The sequence below is a fragment of the Corticium candelabrum genome, chromosome 20 (assembly GCF_963422355.1).
Source record: "Corticium candelabrum chromosome 20, ooCorCand1.1, whole genome shotgun sequence".
NCBI classification, from domain to species: Eukaryota; Metazoa; Porifera; class Homoscleromorpha; order Homosclerophorida; family Plakinidae; genus Corticium; species Corticium candelabrum.
Window position 1 is genome coordinate 5,206,112 of NC_085104.1, and position 16,644 is coordinate 5,222,755.

At 39.0% G+C, this 16,644-nt stretch overlaps 2 protein-coding genes across 2 annotated transcripts; one reads left to right on the forward strand and one right to left on the reverse strand.

The window, feature by feature from the left end:
- Positions 1–313: 313 nt before the first annotated feature.
- On the reverse strand, positions 314–10,340 carry LOC134195544 (serine/threonine-protein kinase A-Raf-like). The gene is made up of 19 exons (XM_062664580.1): positions 10,261–10,340; positions 8,448–8,549; positions 8,194–8,352; positions 6,478–6,630; positions 6,361–6,417; positions 4,118–4,185; positions 3,966–4,058; positions 3,676–3,901; positions 3,588–3,618; positions 3,422–3,529; positions 3,100–3,362; positions 1,939–2,044; positions 1,792–1,876; positions 1,551–1,727; positions 1,447–1,493; positions 1,267–1,385; positions 1,083–1,214; positions 892–1,026; positions 314–834 (listed from the first exon to the last, which is right to left on the reverse strand). Exons 1-19 carry the CDS (start codon positions 10,327–10,329, stop codon positions 640–642), a joined length of 2,325 nt encoding a protein of 774 aa, XP_062520564.1. The 5' UTR covers positions 10,330–10,340; the 3' UTR covers positions 314–639.
- Positions 10,341–10,378: 38 nt separating this feature from the next.
- Positions 10,379–16,329, forward strand: LOC134195412 (testin-like). Its single transcript, XM_062664436.1, has 8 exons — positions 10,379–10,465; positions 14,163–14,252; positions 14,317–14,444; positions 14,501–14,555; positions 14,608–14,853; positions 14,924–15,139; positions 15,763–15,930; positions 15,991–16,329. The coding sequence occupies exons 1-8, from the start codon at positions 10,409–10,411 to the stop codon at positions 16,180–16,182; spliced, it is 1,152 nt and encodes a 383-aa protein (XP_062520420.1). The 5' UTR covers positions 10,379–10,408; the 3' UTR covers positions 16,183–16,329.
- The last annotated feature ends 315 nt before the right edge of the window (positions 16,330–16,644 follow it).

The following is a 16,644-nucleotide window of genomic DNA, read 5'->3' on the forward strand; positions in this document are numbered from 1 at the left end:
TCTACCTCGTCCCTCACTCTCCTCCTCTCTCACACTCTTCCTTCTTCCTGTCTCCTTGCTGACCGGCGAACTGAACTCTCCAAATGACTGCTTCCCAATATATATTATTAGCTCCTCCCCTCAATCCCATGTATAGTATTGCAGCCCCTCCCAAACTCCATATTTAGAAACGTGACACACATATAGACTCTACTGGTGCATACGCTAGGAATTTGTGAGCAAACCAGTCCTTGGCACACAAAAAAGTCATAGATTAACTAATGGGCAGACAGGCAGACATTGTTGTATTGAGGGGCCACTAGCTGGGTCCCCATAGACTCGTATTGTTATGTTTAGTATGTTTTAGTGCGAGTTATGTTGTACTAGCTTTGATGATGTATTCAGTAGAGAACTACTATTAAAGACAGACAGACAGAGAGGCAGACAGACAGACAAGCAACATTGCATATATTATGAAATGCTAACTACAGACTCGTGTCATCTTGGAAAAAATTGGCCAGCGCTTGTAGAACAAGGCATGAGTAGTCAGTGGAACCAAGTCCTCACTCTACTTGTTGTATACAGACTATTACTACAAAATAGCTATAGACATTACTGTCAACTAATTTTACATTAATTAATTGATCGCTAGATATTTAATCACATATATTGTGAAGTTTGGAAAAAGGAAGAGGGTGGCAGATTAGGAGTAGGACTCCCCAGAGGAGATCGAGGACTGGAGCACGACCCGAGCATGTCTTGAGATTGCACATATGCTCTGTTGAGCGACGGCTCTGATGTGCTGCGTTGTATTTTTGGAATAGAATGGACTAGACTCTCCAACTGAGCAAGGATCTATTACACAATAGACTCACCTTACAACCCTTGAGCAAATTCTATGGAAAATTTAACCTGTCGGACTTCTGGCCGTTCTTCCCTTTTTGTCTTTACACAGTCAGCAAACACACGTCGAAGATCTTTTGGTGTATCTTTACGAGCGTTAACAAGATCTGGCTTGAGATAGCCCCGTCCGATCATAAAAATCAACTACAAAGATAAAGCAGTTAAATTACAACTAAAACAATGTGCCAGAGTCCCTGTGCCTGATCTCGATTCTTGATATGCTGATATGGCAGAGTCTGAGTAACCAGTTCATAGATCACAATGCCAAATGCATAAACATCAGATTTAGTGCTGTATGGTGTTGGATCTTGCATTCTGATCACTTCTGGGGCCTAGGTAACGATTATTAACTATCAAAATAGATGTTTCATCTTAAAATAATACCATCCATAAAATTGAACCGGTTGGCTGCTCATATTGATGCTCTCCACTCCAGCGAGTTTTTACAGTGGCAAGACCAAAGTCGCCAATTTTCACAGTGAAGTCTTCTTGCAAGAATATGTCTGAAGCAAGAAAGCAGCACTGGCAAACACAAATTGCAAAATCCTCTCACGCAATCCTTACTGTTCGACTTAAGATCCCTGTGAATGATCTTCTTAGCATGTAGATAACTGAACAGATCTGAACTCACACTTTTCCGTACAACTTTAGACAACAAGTAAACTCACTCCATGCCTTGTGCAGTTTGTTTACCGATTTCAACCAACTGCAGCATTTCAAACTTTGTTTCAAAAACGTGTAAGTGTTTGTAGAGAGACGAGCCTTCACACCACTGAGTCACAATAGCTAAATATGGTCGTGATATCCACCCCATGAACAACACAATATTAACATGACGAGTTTTCCTGCAACGTTCGCAAGCATTTCCTTCATACAGCTTTCACAAATAATGACCAAACTAGTACAAACCTCAAGACACTAACTTCATTTTTGAATGCTTGTAGTTGTGAAGGGGTCGGTTCGTGTACATTAAGTTTCTTGACAGCAACAGCACCTAGCAAATCAGAATGACTTGACTGTATAGATCGTCTGCCTTACATATAACAGTTATCATACCGTGCCATTGTCCTTTGAATACCGTTCCAAATGAACCAGAACCAACTCTTGAACCAATCACAATTTCGTCAGGAATTTCCCATTCATCGTTGGGCTGTCTCGAACGCTATACACAAAAAGTCAGATGGTCTCTTCATGGCTCATACTGTAAATGGTGTTTCAAATGTGATTATAGCTAAACATTTCTTTCTGCATGATACTACAAGATTCAGTGGAGAATGATACCAAAGCCAGTTCAATATTACTTTCTACCTTTCTCGCTTTCTTGAGTCATAATGTCAAACTTGAAGGACATCCTAATGATGACTTTCAGTCTCTGAAAGAAGAAAACCACCACATTTCATGCTGGTCAGAGAAACAGTTGGCCAATTGTGTAGATGTCAAACGTATCAACAAGACATAGGAAAGAACACATTTGCCGGAAAACAGCAAGCAACATGTGGGCAACCAAATCAAGGTATGCCTAGAGTTTGACCTATACGGGAGCATAGTAGATTTAACTGGCTTGTGTAGCTGGTCGACAGGAGGGGCACTGCAAATTGTCAGACTATTGAAAGCCAACTATCTGCAGACAACTCAAAAGAGTCTTCACTTCATCCATTACCTCGTACTCCCACATCAGCGTCATCACTCACAACGTAGATTGCTGTTCACAACATATTCTCTAAATGGTCTCTAAAATGATGGCAAAAATCAATTCAAGTTGGCTCGTGTGCTTTGCGGTCTGCACAGCACTCAATATGGGCAGAAACGAGAGCCAAGCATATTCTGAAGCATAAAAAATGAATTTAATCCTGAGCTTCATGATGAGCCAACGGACCCACTGACCAACAAACAATCAAAGCATAGCTCTTCAAAAACTCTTCTGAAAGCAGACTGTAATTTCTTGATGAATATGTTAGAAACAGCAGAATACTGCACAACATGTGTCAACGCACAATGTCATAGTGTGTAAAATGTGAAGGGTTCTTTCAACAAGTGTTTGGTAAATATATAGTTGCGATCGTGTCAATTCGTTAATTTGTAACAAAACAGAAATGCATGTGGAAGCAAAACCAATTAGGAGGCACACAAATCATGCTACAGTTACAGCACAGCACTGAGATTCATAATTATACTAACATTACAATAAACGTCAACCTACCCTACAATTTCACTTACCTGCTTACTACTCTTCTGTTCTGGGGCTGTCTTAGATCTTGGTCTTGCATGCTTCTCTTTGCCATGTCCAAGATCGACTGACTTTGAACTTCGAAGTCTTCCCACTACGTTAGTTGGCATAAAGATATCCGTTTCTCTCATTGAACTGACAGGAGGAGAAGGAGTTGGACCACCACTGAGGCTGGCAGGTGGAGTAGTGGGAGGTATATTATGTTGACTAGAACGACCGTGATTAGAAGACAAAAGACTTTCACTAGATAGTGCTAAATACACCGAATGTAACCAAATAGAAATAGCATGATGAACAGAGGCAACAGCATACAAGGAAGTGTGTTAAACTTGTCAACTTCTCTACTTGCTGATGTAGAAGAGAGAGTTGCTGCTCTCCTGCCAGAATCAACATGACGATCATCAGCCTGTGCTGCCGAAGCTTGGAACAAGAAAAACCACAGTATACCAACAGTAAATTGATCATATTGAAAACCTACTGTCTAAAGACACGGAATGTTTGAGCCGATGCTAAAACCAACTATAACGTGACTTTCAAATTGACTAACTGTATATGTACGACCTCACTTCTATTTTGTGTTTTGTGATCTGAACATATGTTACATTAGGTGCCGAGTGAGTTCTTTCCCTCATGAGTAGTTTATCACTATCCTGACTATCGTTGGAGTGCCGCCGCAGCTCAACAGTGTCAACATCAAGAGGACTCTCCACTTCTTCAAGTTCTGCATCTGCATCTGCATCTTGTCCTCTGCTCCTGACCAGCTGCTGTTCAGGATTGTTCCGAGCCAACAGTCTATTTAAGCAATACTATGTCTTGTAGCAGTGAATAAGACTAATCAATTACACAGTGAACTAACTGCCTGTAAAAATTGTCGGGATCCGAATGAGTACAAAGAGTGGGAACATTGCTAGCACATCGCTGATGAAATTTGTACCCACACGTTTGACATCTGTCACAAAACAAAAACATCAAGTAACACTGTACAACTTTCTGAAAGTAGAATCATACCGAAATCCATTTAAAAGCAGACCACGACAGATGTCACAAAAGGTAAGGGTAAAATATGTCTTACGAACCTAATACAACCAAAATCAATCAACAATTTGTATGATCATCAACATAAATCTGCTGACAACATGCAGCTTCCTGAGAGTACCTGCTAATGGCAATAACACACCCGAAAGAGATTAATCATGCCCCCATTTTAATAAGTGACAGAATGTGTCAAGCCAGTGAGTCTGTTAAAGTATGGATAATTGTTTCTACTGTCAGCTAGCTTCCCACTCAATAGTAGTTTCTCTGTTTGCACATCAACAACTACACTCAAATGGTAACTGCATTATGAGCCAAATAATGTGCAATAATAACTAATAGACAGCAATGCTCTTACTGCAAACTGTAAATTTGTACGTCAATAAAAACCGCTGATTCACAATAAAAAAATTAGGTCTCCGTGTGACATTACTGTAAAAATCAACCAATGTCTCAAGTCATATTACTCTAACAAGCAACCAATTTATGAAACATAATTATTTCCTGAAGTTCTGAAAAAGCAGCAAATCCATTCCTTTCGTTCTGGAATATGTCGGTACTAACTGGCACCTGTATTGTCTCCTTGTTGGATAAATAAGGAAACCGACCTAAAGCCTGAAATAATCTTCTTCAGTTGGGCAATCAGTGCTTGTTGAACAAATACAGCAAGCCATAACCATGTGTTTACTTCAATAGCAACACACACATAATAACGCATACATACAATAACAATAAGAAATTCGGTCATTGTAACTATAGGAAATCAGAGCTCTCTGTAGCTCTTGTAGAATCTTTAGACCTCACTCATAAAAACAAAATTTCCTCAACTTCCATTAATTAATTAAAGGGTAGTTTTCACTTCTGAACATCAGTTGATCAACAAGTCAATAGCGAAAGGATCAAAAAATGAGTTGTTTCTCACTTACCATAGTATAGATAATTACCGGCCAATAAGTATCGCCTAAGGCCAATGCATTGCCATAAAGAACAATTCTAATGTAGCCATGTTACAAAAACTTAACTCTCTCTACTGTGCAAATTAGCTAACATCAAGGATGCAGAATGGGTATTGTCTAACTTCTTTCTCAGTACACTTTCCATACTACACAAGTTCAGTGTAAGACTTCTAAGAGTTGAAACAATAAATTTGTGTAACAATAAATTTACCCATCATGTACAGAAACATCTTTAATTTTGGCAACTTATGTAAGGCTTGCTGCAAGTGGTAAACAAACATACTAATAATTACTATGAGCGTGTTCACATCGGCCTTATCATGATTAGTATAACGCCATTTTAACGCCGTAAAGAGTAGTATTACAACCACATTAGTGGCGTTAGTGGTTGCACATGACTTTGGCACGTGAGGTAGTATACAAGAAGAGCATGCCGCCAATGTTTCTGATGTGGTGTTCTATGTTTAAACGTACAAACGCAGCAACAACAGGTGACGCATACGGAAGCGCAGACAGATGTATACTACATGCGTGTCTGTACATGTGACAACTTCCTGCCGTCCCTGAAAGAGCTGCCAGAGAAAGCAAACTAAATGCTTCCCTCTTCAAAAACCTAAAGCAATGGATTCGTCAAGACAATTCATGCAAATTCTTGCCGGATATGACGGATGAAAACTGTCGAGACTAATTACACTCACGTGCCCACGTTTATTAATCATAGTTAGCGATGTGAATGCACTTGTGTTAATGTTGGCCTAATCATAGTTAGCCTAATTATGGTTAGTCCAGATGTCCGTGTGAACACCCTCTATGATGCCTAAGCTGGAATTAATAAAAGATCCTGATGGGTGGTCAAACTAATGAAAAGATAGACTACCATGCGCCATCAGGATGGCTTTGTCATTGATGTAACCTTGTTATCAAGAGGTTCCTTCCAGTTGTACTTAGACTTGGTGTTGAGATGGAAAAAACAAAGAGACTAATACAAAGTACAAAATTTGACAACCAAATACATGCACACTTTGTACATACACGATTACTACAAAACTAAGTTTTCCAAAACTAAACAATAATGTTTGGGAAAATTTTGAAAGACAAAGTTTCCAACTCTGACAAATTTTAGCCCTTGTTGTGATACATCATCCTAGCAGAGGTAAAAACTGTCTTCCATTATATCATGTACAACAAGTACTAAAATTTAGAATAATGGCCAGCTACTCAAACAAACACAAGAATCCAAGGTAAACTATAAACTCAACTTACAAAATTATGTGCAATTGTAGTAGCATACTGAAACTCTTCACGATACTCAACAGATATCTATAAACAAACGTTGAGACAATCAGTGTGTAACTATTGTTTGATGAGTGCTCATCTCGCCTCTTTTCCATCAAGTTCTGTTAGTTTCGTGTCCCACGGAATCAACATCCTATGATCAAGACGATATACTAAGCAAGTTTCACATGTTAGTCCTCTCATGCGCATTGCTTTCTGGAAAGCTTCTTGAACAGTGACATTTGGTCTGACGACAACCTGAACACACAAAAAGATCAATAAGCAAGTGGTTGTTGCACGATGTCTAAACTATGGATTATACGATAGATTACTAAAAAAATGTATGTGAACTACTGTATCCTGTGCAATTTAGTCTCAAACAGTTTACTTAAAGATAAATGAGAAAGTAACCTTTCAACAGATAAGCGATGCATAATTATAACTCAAAGTAAGCACCTGAAACTCTAACTTTAGTTGGTCCTAGATGTGAAACCATATGCAGTAAGATCTCACTTATACATGTATAACAACTTTAGGACTCTGAACTGTTCATGACTATTCTTGATATTATAATAAACTGACATCAACTCAAAAACTTATGCACTGATCATTCTAAACCTCTGAGACTGCAAAAATGCTTAAAGTTTGACACCTCAGATGTAAGTATACACCATATCTACAGTATCTACTCATATACAGGAAAGTGATACACAAACTCATAAAAACCTCTCTCAATTGCATTTCTAAAAGACAATGTCGAGGACACAAACTGAAACAGAATTGAGAATGCGCAATGAACTTTAATCATAATCATACATAACTGTGCAAACTTACTATTGCCCACAAAGTTAATGTGAGCTTGAAGCAGTCCTATTCAGTTGACCAAAGAACTCAAATAACTATTAGTTAAACACCGCAGAGCTTTATTAAGTCTCTGTCATTCTTGAGCCTGTAAGTAAACTTGGTACAACTGTACTATCTGAGTACAGAAATACTTTATCATGCTACACTTAACTGCTGAAACATGTGCCTGACAAGGCTAATGACACATCACTTCCTTTACTACAGTAGTAAACAAATATTACACATAATATCCATCCAATCATTCAGTCACTGACACAACATATTTGCATATGTGTTGCAACGTATGCATACTAATTTCAATACCTTTGCTACTTAGTTTCTTTATTTGCCAGAAAAATAGTTAAATGAGATATTAAGGCATAACTCTTCCGTGCACTTTCCATAAGTTGATACTGTTACAACTACTCCCAACTTTTGTAGTCTGAGGATGTTAAAGTCATGTTAGACACACATTCTGCAACAAGACAGACAGACATTCAGCATTCTTGAACTTTTAGAATTCAGTCATTAGAACAGTCTTCCTTTAAATCTGCCAATCAATATGCATGAAGTTAATAAACAAATTAAGTTTATCATCAAACTGTTGTTGTATGAAATAGTACACACAATGCCTGGCTGGTCACACTGCCACAGATTTCAATATTGCCAAAGTCTGATATCATCTTTTCTTCACACAAATTTATGTTCAAAGGCACAAATCAGTCAGATACAAATTCATTAATGTTAAACAAACCTTACTTAAGTGGCAGTACAAGAACAACACTATGAACCAAAAGCACATAAATTTAAGGTCAAGAATTGCAAACTGCTTTCCTGAAACCTGTTTATTAGATAATCTACCTTGCCACCCCTGCTGCATTCTTATAAGCAAGTTCTGTTGTACCTTAGTTGATACCCTTATTCTATTTAATACTAATTCTCAACATAAGTGTCTAAAATACAACTCTACTTCCTCACCGTTGATTTCTGTTTGTGGGGCAAATATGCCCTTACGTGTGACCTCAGGGGAGACTCCCTTCCTTTCTGATGGTCAGGTGTTGACTCAACAACAACTTTGGTCAATAACTTTTCTTTAGCAGACAATTCACTGACTTTCTCAGTCAATTCATGATATTCCTGATACAAGGTGTTGATTAATTAAAGCAACTCTACATTATGTTTATGGAAACAATGTCTTCTTATTCCTTTGTGCATTTCCCACAAAGACCTACTTCTAAGTATAATCGAGGAGGCTGCTTGTAGCTGTCAATTTTAGGAGCTAGCTCATCCAAGTCTCTCTCAAAGAATCGACGAAGTTGATGAATTTCCTGAAGCTACATAAAGATAATACAACAATTGATTACAATGGCTATGTACTTCACAATAGAAGTATAACAAACAGCATAAACCTAACAGAAGCAATTCAATTAAAGGTCAGAGTTTAATAGTGACTAATACTAAAAGGCATAATTAAATAAAGCTGAAATACTTATTTAAGGCATTAAGTATTTTAGTAACCAAACTGCCTGGTGACATCACGGCAACTATGGCACAGTCAGAAACAGATTACAAACAGCTGAACTGATAATTAATACATAATCAATATATGTACATCTGAGAGCAATACTAATAATATCTAGTTAGACCAACACAAGTCAATTCATGCAATAGTTTTCACACAAAAAGCACAAAAAGAGTGCTTGATCATGTTTCATTATCATTTTACTATTTAATTAAGTTAAAGTGATGACTTCTTACTCCAACATACACAAACAGCAGAATAGCTAATGATAAAGTTGGTAAAATTATTCAGACTGAGTATCTTACAGCCTACATCAATTTCAACAAATCGTCAGAACATAGCATCAAAACAATCTAAAACAAGCATCTTTCACTATGTAAGCACACACTGCTTATTCCTCCTGTGTGCAACACAATATCATGTGCAAAGAGCAATACTACTAAATAATAACCACTACTTCATGGCCTAGATGAAGATGATGCCTAAACCAACAGCACCTGTTCTCTTCTTCTCTACAGATAACATAAGTTCTGCTGTTTTAATATTTCTGACAAACCTGGCAGTCGCAAACATAAATTACACTGTTCTGGAAAAAACTCTTTCATAACATTTTGTGCATCTAATTAGCAGTCTGCCATTGTCTGTGGTCGCCATGTACGACAACTTGCAAACACCACCAGATGATAAGACTGCATTGAGGGCATAGCACACTCTCGAGCGTGACAGACATAGTCACATATCTATCCACACACATACCCCGCAGACCGGAAGTCAGTTCACCCTTATACATTTAGAGTACACTACTCGCAAGTCTCGTGACCTTACAAAAGTCCCGTTTCTTATGGCTCATGGCTGAAATTGTCCAGTTCAAACAATAAGTGTTCATAAACTTGGCAGTCAAGCAGACAATTACACCATTGAAACAAACTTGTGTAAACTTAACTAGATTTTGTGCTCTTAAAAGACTACATAACAACAAAGACTTAAGTTATAGAACATTCACAACTTGAAAATACCTAAACCAATCACTAAACAACAAGACACTGTCTAGTTCTTCCAAATTTTATTTTGAAACACGTTAATAATATTATCACCTCAAAAAGTCATGCATAACAATACTATATACGTATAAAGTAATAATAATGAATAAATGAGCATGCCCAAAAGACGTGTGTGTGTGTGTGTGTGTGTGTGTGTGTGTGTGTGTGTGTGTGTGTGTGTGTGTGTGTGTGTGTGTGTGTACGCGCGCGCGCGCTTATAACACTTTCACTTCAAACGTAGACAGACAAACAATAATAAGACGACAAAGTCTAATCTACGTGTTATGGCAACGACAAACAAGAGAAGTTCTCTCAAGGTCACAAACATCAACATTTTCAGTCTACTACACTGAGAAAAAGTCGGTATGTAGACTAGATAGACAATTACCACGAAGTACAACAATAGCGGACTTTGGAGCAATGTTTAATTGTAATTTGCTCACACTGTTTAGATCTCGAGTGATACAAAATTGCAAAACGTACCTCACTGGCGACGTCCCTAGAAGCAGGGATGCGTTCGTCAGATACCATCTTCTCTAACTCGGCCGCCATTGTTTGTACGGGACATAGCAATGTGTCGGGTGTTATCACATCCGGGATATGCGATAGGGTGTGGTTTTACATTTACCCTATGTCTGTTCCAGAGAGGAGAAAGTTGAAGTCCGTTCGAGAAGTGGCTGCGCAAAAGGTGAATTTGTAGTAGGTAAGACAGGCAGTTCCAGGTCAATGCGTTACTACTAGGTTCTAGTTATGCATAGGCGTCCGTCAAGCCGCTGTGCTCGAAGCGCTCGCTCGTTGTCGCTAGTGTGACGTCGTCACATAGTTACAGTTGCTAGTCGTAGTGCTGTTCTGTTATTTCGTTACACGTTTCAATGTGATGGCTGGCATGCATGCTGCCGAACCAACGCTGTTCCATGTTGTAACTGAGTCAGGCTTTCGTCAAACTGCGGAAAACTCGACAATATGTAGACATAAAGCCGTAGAAAGGAGATCAGCTGTTAGTCGTTTCCACCTTTTCGGGAAATTTTTAAAATTTATATACCGTGAAAATACTTATTTCAGAAAATAAAAAGTAAATATGAAAAGAGCAGATTGTAATTGTTGTTCGTTGACCACGCTGCAATACAGGTAATTTGTAAGTATTTTGGTGACGACTGATGAGAAAGCGAGGAGGTAACAGGGTGTTCAACTGTTGCAAGCTGGAGTAGAATTTAGTCAGTGACTTAGTAACTTTACAATTGACTTCCTCAAGGTGTAGACTAGCAGCGTGTCTATGGTACTCAGAACAGGAAGTTCTAGCCTGCAAGCGGATACACGTTTGTCAGTCTTGGTCTCGATCATGACTCTGTATCTTGTATGTCTGACTGACTTTGTATATTTCAGATGTCTGTATAGCAACGGTTGTCGTTACCTAGTTCTAAGTAGGCAGCAATTGTCCTCAACAGCTTGGAAGAAAGTTTTTGTTGTTGGGACATTAATTAAAAATGGGGCCATGACTAACCGTTATGATGGTTGTAAGTTTGTGGGTTTGAATTGAGCTTAAAGGTGCTCACTCAAGATTCACCACACACGGGCAGACACACACACGCAAACTTGAAATCATGCCACGATTTCAAGTTGTGTCCTAACGAAGCAAAGCAAGTGAACATCTTGGGTGCATAGTGCAAAGGGAAATGCGAATCGCATTCTTGTGCACCACGGCAGTTTTGCTCCTTGTACTTGACATTTTGAGTAAGCTAATGTCAAGTGTGTTAGGTTCTTTATCCACACATTTACCATTTACCATCTTGAAATAGCTTGCTGTTGAACGACAAAACGCTTTCTCAATTGTTTTCTTGTTGCACATGACCCAAAAATGGGTGGAATCCAGAGCATTATTGTGCACTATCGTGATGGCATCCGAAACTCGGAGCGTGAAAGTAGCCTTGGAGAGGTGCCGGACGCCACCAACAATGCAGATTGCGTATCTATCGTGCATGTTAGCTACTGGTCTCGAAGTTCCAGATCCATTTTCGGGTCACATGCAACAAGGAAAAGATCGAGAAATCGCTTTGTCGTTCAACAGCAAGCTACTTCAAACTGGTAAATGGTAAATGTGTTGATAAAGGCGCGATTTCAAGTTTGTGTGGGTGTGTCTGCGAGTGCCCATGAATTTGTGAGCGGGCACCTTTAATAACTCTTTTACTCAAGGCGCGTAAGTGCTCGCGTACAGTAATGCTGGCCCGTTATGTGGCGGATGACCAACTCGATGACTCACTATGCCTACTTCGCATGCTCTCATTGTCACAAGAATGGATGTCGCAAATTATCTAAGTGTAGCATGACGCACAAATAATTTAGAGTTGCGATTTACAACACAACACAAGCTGTTTAGCTAATTAGACATGTCTTGGCATGTGGTGTCTAGTGATGTCCATGTGACCTTGTATCTCATGATGTATTTGCATTGTTGTACACCTGCTATGTTAGTAAGGTAGCAGCCAAGGGTTTAGCACTTTGGTGCTTTTTATTTTCTAACAGTTGTATTTTGTGTTTTGTGTCAACAACAGAATTCGGTCTAATACGTTAGTAATAACACAGCTATTTTTAGTTGTGCGGGCATTCTAGCCATGCTCTTGTTTATGTAAGATGAAGAAGGACTTTCAAGACAGAACTTAGAACTGGTGACATTTATAGTAAAGCTAGGATTAATGATACATAGATTGATTAGATATTTTACGGGATATTAGGCTGGCTGTTTCTTAATTGACTTTGTATCTCTCTTCATGCCATAGTCTTTGATCATCTTTGGCCATCTTTACATACAGGGTACACATCACATACCGGTAGTTGTCTGAAGCTTAAAACTTTGGTGTGTGAAACTGTTGCAAAATTTTTGTATTATATGCAAAACACAGGGCATTGCTGGGGTTCCCTAAAGAGACATACACTTAAAATTCCAGACCAAAGGTAGGCAAGTGTGCATTGGGATTCCAAAGCTAAGGTTGGGAGAGCAGTGTAAAGTGTAAAGATATGTCTTTTGTGTCTTCATACTATATGTGCATGTTACAGCAGTAGTAATCATTAATTAAAACGTAGCAACCACAGAGGCCACGGGCTATTGTCCTCAATGAATAAGCAGCAAAATATTGATAAAAATAGACTGGATAATAGAGAAACAAACTACACTTTTACAGTTTCAGTTTCACAGGTTTTGTGCTTTGACTTCTGGTAGACAACACAGAGATCACATAGGAAGGAGATGAGGGTCGTACTAAAATGTTTTAGTACAGAAGTACTATCCCCAGCTACGCCACTGAAACAAGCACCTTGCAGTATATTTTTGCAGTGCTGTAGAAAGAGAAGGATATTTTAATTTGCCAGCAGTGCAGTAATTGAACAACTGCGTACAGTCCATCTTGTAAGACACATTGTTTGCTTGAAAGGCCAGAGAGGAGAGACCATTTTAGAGAATGCATAGTTAATAAATCATTTTCACCAACTTTACGACTACAGTAGTTGCTTTGAAGCCCTTTTGCCTGCTGCTGTATTTGGATTAGATTGCCACTTCACCGATATCCATAGGCATGAATATAGACAGCTCTGTTCAGTGTTGTATGCTTGTCTTGTGCATTGACTGAGTGGAAGTATGCATCAGATGAGAACATGTTTTAAACCTCTTGCTGATTAACTTATCAGGATTATACTGTACTACAGTGAACGGCTTTTATGGGAAGTCATAAATCTATTTGTTGATGGCCATGCACATTTGCTTATGAGATTAGCAACTGCTACTTCATCAGCAAGTAGGAGATCTTGCAGGATTTAAGAGGTTTGGAAGTTTAAGGCTAGCACACGCTCTGGCATAGCCTCGTCCCCAGACTCTCGTTCTAGTCTTGTCCGGTGCTCGTATGACAATCTTGTGCTTGGAATTGTCATACGGGCACCGGACAAGACTAGTGTGAGAGAGTCTGGGGACAAGGCTAGCGCTGGCTTATCTCACACAATAATTATAGGCTCAAGACTCCACAGCACTGGCGCACAAGAATTATTGGGAGGGCCAAGCCCCTTCAGCCCCACTGAGTGACTCGTTTCTACGCCTATGCAGTACGGTTCAACAATCTGTGTACTATACCCTTTTTAGTAACTGTAGATATGTTCTGTACTGACCGTACAGTAACTGTACTGTTGCTCTGTCTAAATATGCCTTTAAAGGGCAATATACAGAGAAAAAATTTGGTGTTGGTATTGTTGTTTATTATTCTTATTTAGTCATCAATGATAAATAATGATAATTTCGGACTGTATTGGTATTATTAGTGTTGGCTGTATAGTTTTGTTCCTGTACTTTGCTTTTAAGTGGTTTATGTATCTGAACGATATAACTAATTTGATACGTTCTTCAGGGTTTGCTAGTACACGATGTGGACTTCGGTGCAGCTTGTCTCATTTGTGGAGATGATTGTCCTGGATTTGAATTGCATTACTGGAGGCAAGTGACTGGTGGTGTCAACTAGTACTTGGACAGTGATTGTTCATGAATTGTCAAACCACAGAAAGATCTGTAAGAACTGCAAGTGCTTTCGTGAAGATCATGACATCCACAATACAGAAGACACTAAAGTGACGAAAGTTATTGGACGATTGTTCAGGTCTAGACCAGAGCCAAAGCCCGTTGAAAAGAAAAAGTAGGTTATGGCGATGAAGCATTTGTGTTGAAATGATTGAAATTTTGTATTTTAAGGGACATTGCATTGTCTGCCAAGTATTCGTGGACACCCGATGTCGATAAAATTTTGGTACAAAACGAGCCGTTTGATTATGCACACAATGTTTATGGTTGTTGTACAGGCTGAGAAATACATGAAAGAATTGCCAGCGACAAAGACACCACTGAAGGGTACCGATGGTCACATGTATCGTTCGAAACAGCTGATTCACCAACTTCCTGCTCACGATACTGACTCTTCTTTGTGTGACAATTTGACCGAGTATGAAAAACAGGAAATGAGTGAATTTCTTCAGCAGCAGCAAGAAGTTGCTGTTGGAAGAGCTGCTGTTAAAGACTGCAGTGTAGAGAGTGATGCCAGTCAGTGGGTCAGTAAGCATTTTTTGGAGTGTGCACAAGTTTAAGACATATGTGAATCTAACCTTGTTGGTATTACAGTGTTGTGCAAAGTGCTCAGAGGTTCTTGCTGTCGGTAGCTGTGCTGTGTTTGCTGAGAAGGCTGGAGAAGAAGCTTGTTGGCATCCGAAGTGCTTTGTGTGTAACCAGTGTGAAGAGTTGCTCGTTGATCTAATTTACTTCTGGAAAGACGACAAGCTTTATTGTGGCCGTCATTATGCAGAAGCTGTAAAGCCCCGCTGTGCAGCTTGTGATGAGGTGAGTAGTGCATTTAGAGATGTGCTGTATTGTTTTATAAGAGTTGTATTACAAATGTGGACGAGATTAGACTTTGAGTGAATGGGTGCTGTGATACCTGTAGTAGATGCTTTTTCTCAATTGCATGTTATGTACATATCAATACTTGCACATTTTACATCATCTTTATGTGATGTCACTTGGTGCCAAGTGATTCTGTTTTATAGTACCAGGCCTGTAGAAGCTTAACGTATGCTAAAAGTTGTAACTTTTTATTAAATGTAGTGTGAGTTAACTTAATAAATCAAATAAATAATGCTTTGCTCAACAATTAGCCTTTGATTTTGTAAACATGCAGTCTTTAAGCAAAACTTATTAGCAATCATTTTGTTTGTAGTAAGACGTTGATGGAGCAAAAAGTGATCAGAGAACACTGAGACATCTCTTCTTATTGGGTTAGCAGTATTGCAGAACACAGTTGATAGGGCTTTATCAGCTTAACGTAGGACCTTTCTAAATAGTATCCGAATTTAGTTTAGGGATGATGTCTATTGTATCTAGAATATGGATCGTTGAGCTGTCAATATTTCCATATGCATTAACACGTGCATGGGTAATTGGTGTGTTGGTCATGTGTTGTGTAGCTCATTTTTTCTCGAGAGTACACTCGAGCGGAGGACAAGAACTGGCATTTGAAGCACTTTTGTTGTTGGGAATGTGACGCTCAACTGGGTGGCCAGCGCTACATCACACATGAGTCTCATCCCTATTGTCTTACTTGTTTCGATTTACGCTTTTCCAAGTTGTGTCATGTAAGGTGCTATTTATGGCGACAGCTGTTCATTTGAAAATTATACACACTCTGATTTTAGTCATGTGGTTTGGCAATTCCTGCTGATGCTCCACATCTTTCTCACGGAAATCTAAGTTGGCATGGAAGTGACAAGTGTTTCCATTGCTCGTTTTGCCAAGTTTCTCTTATTGGCAAGAAATTTCTTCCTAGAGAGGACACAGTGTTTTGCTCCAGGGACTGCGCACGAAATGCCAAAGAACAGAAGGCATAGTAGTTATACTTACAGTTGTAATTGGACGAGTGGAAAGTTCTTTATCTTTTTTTTTTATCAGCATTGAATGTGATGACCTGCTGCGGCTGTTTGCAACTGGTGTTTTTTAGTTTTAATGCGATAGAATATGGAAGTTTTATGATTCTACGTAATAGTACATACTGCGGTTCACTCACTGTCTTTGCTTGTATGTGGGGTGGGACATGCGGTAACGTGCTTTGTACCATGGGATTTCTTGAACGCACTCTGATGGTCAGGTGTTAAGTTCAGTTGGATACGTAAATATTGCAGCTGTAATGCAACTCAACAAAATTTCAACCATTGCGGCATGTCCAATCTAAATTCAACCAAAATTGAGAAATAAAGTTTTATGCATATGGTTACTTGTAAACTAGACGTAGGTGCGGATGCGTGTTTTCATCTTGTTCTGTCGTTAGCGTGAACACGCAATTTCCTAAAGGT

Excerpts from the sequence above, each read along its gene's own strand:
- LOC134195544 (XM_062664580.1), bottom strand. The coding sequence starts at position 10,329 with ATGGCGGCCGAGTTAGAGAAGATGGTATCTGACGAACGCATCCCTGCT. Across the intron at positions 3,902-3,965 it reads CCCGACAATTTTTACAGGCA|ACTGTTGGCTCGGAACAATC; the intron begins GTTAGTTCACTG and ends TTGCTTAAATAG. Across the intron at positions 3,619-3,675 it reads TCACAAAACACAAAATAGAA|CATCGGCTCAAACATTCCGT; the intron begins GTGAGGTCGTAC and ends AGTTGGTTTTAG.
- LOC134195412 (XM_062664436.1), top strand. The coding sequence starts at position 10,409 with ATGTCTGTTCCAGAGAGGAGAAAGTTGAAGTCCGTTCGAGAAGTGGCT. Across the intron at positions 14,253-14,316 it reads AATTGCATTACTGGAGGCAA|ATCTGTAAGAACTGCAAGTG; the intron begins GTGACTGGTGGT and ends AACCACAGAAAG. Across the intron at positions 14,445-14,500 it reads AAGCCCGTTGAAAAGAAAAA|GGACATTGCATTGTCTGCCA; the intron begins GTAGGTTATGGC and ends TTGTATTTTAAG.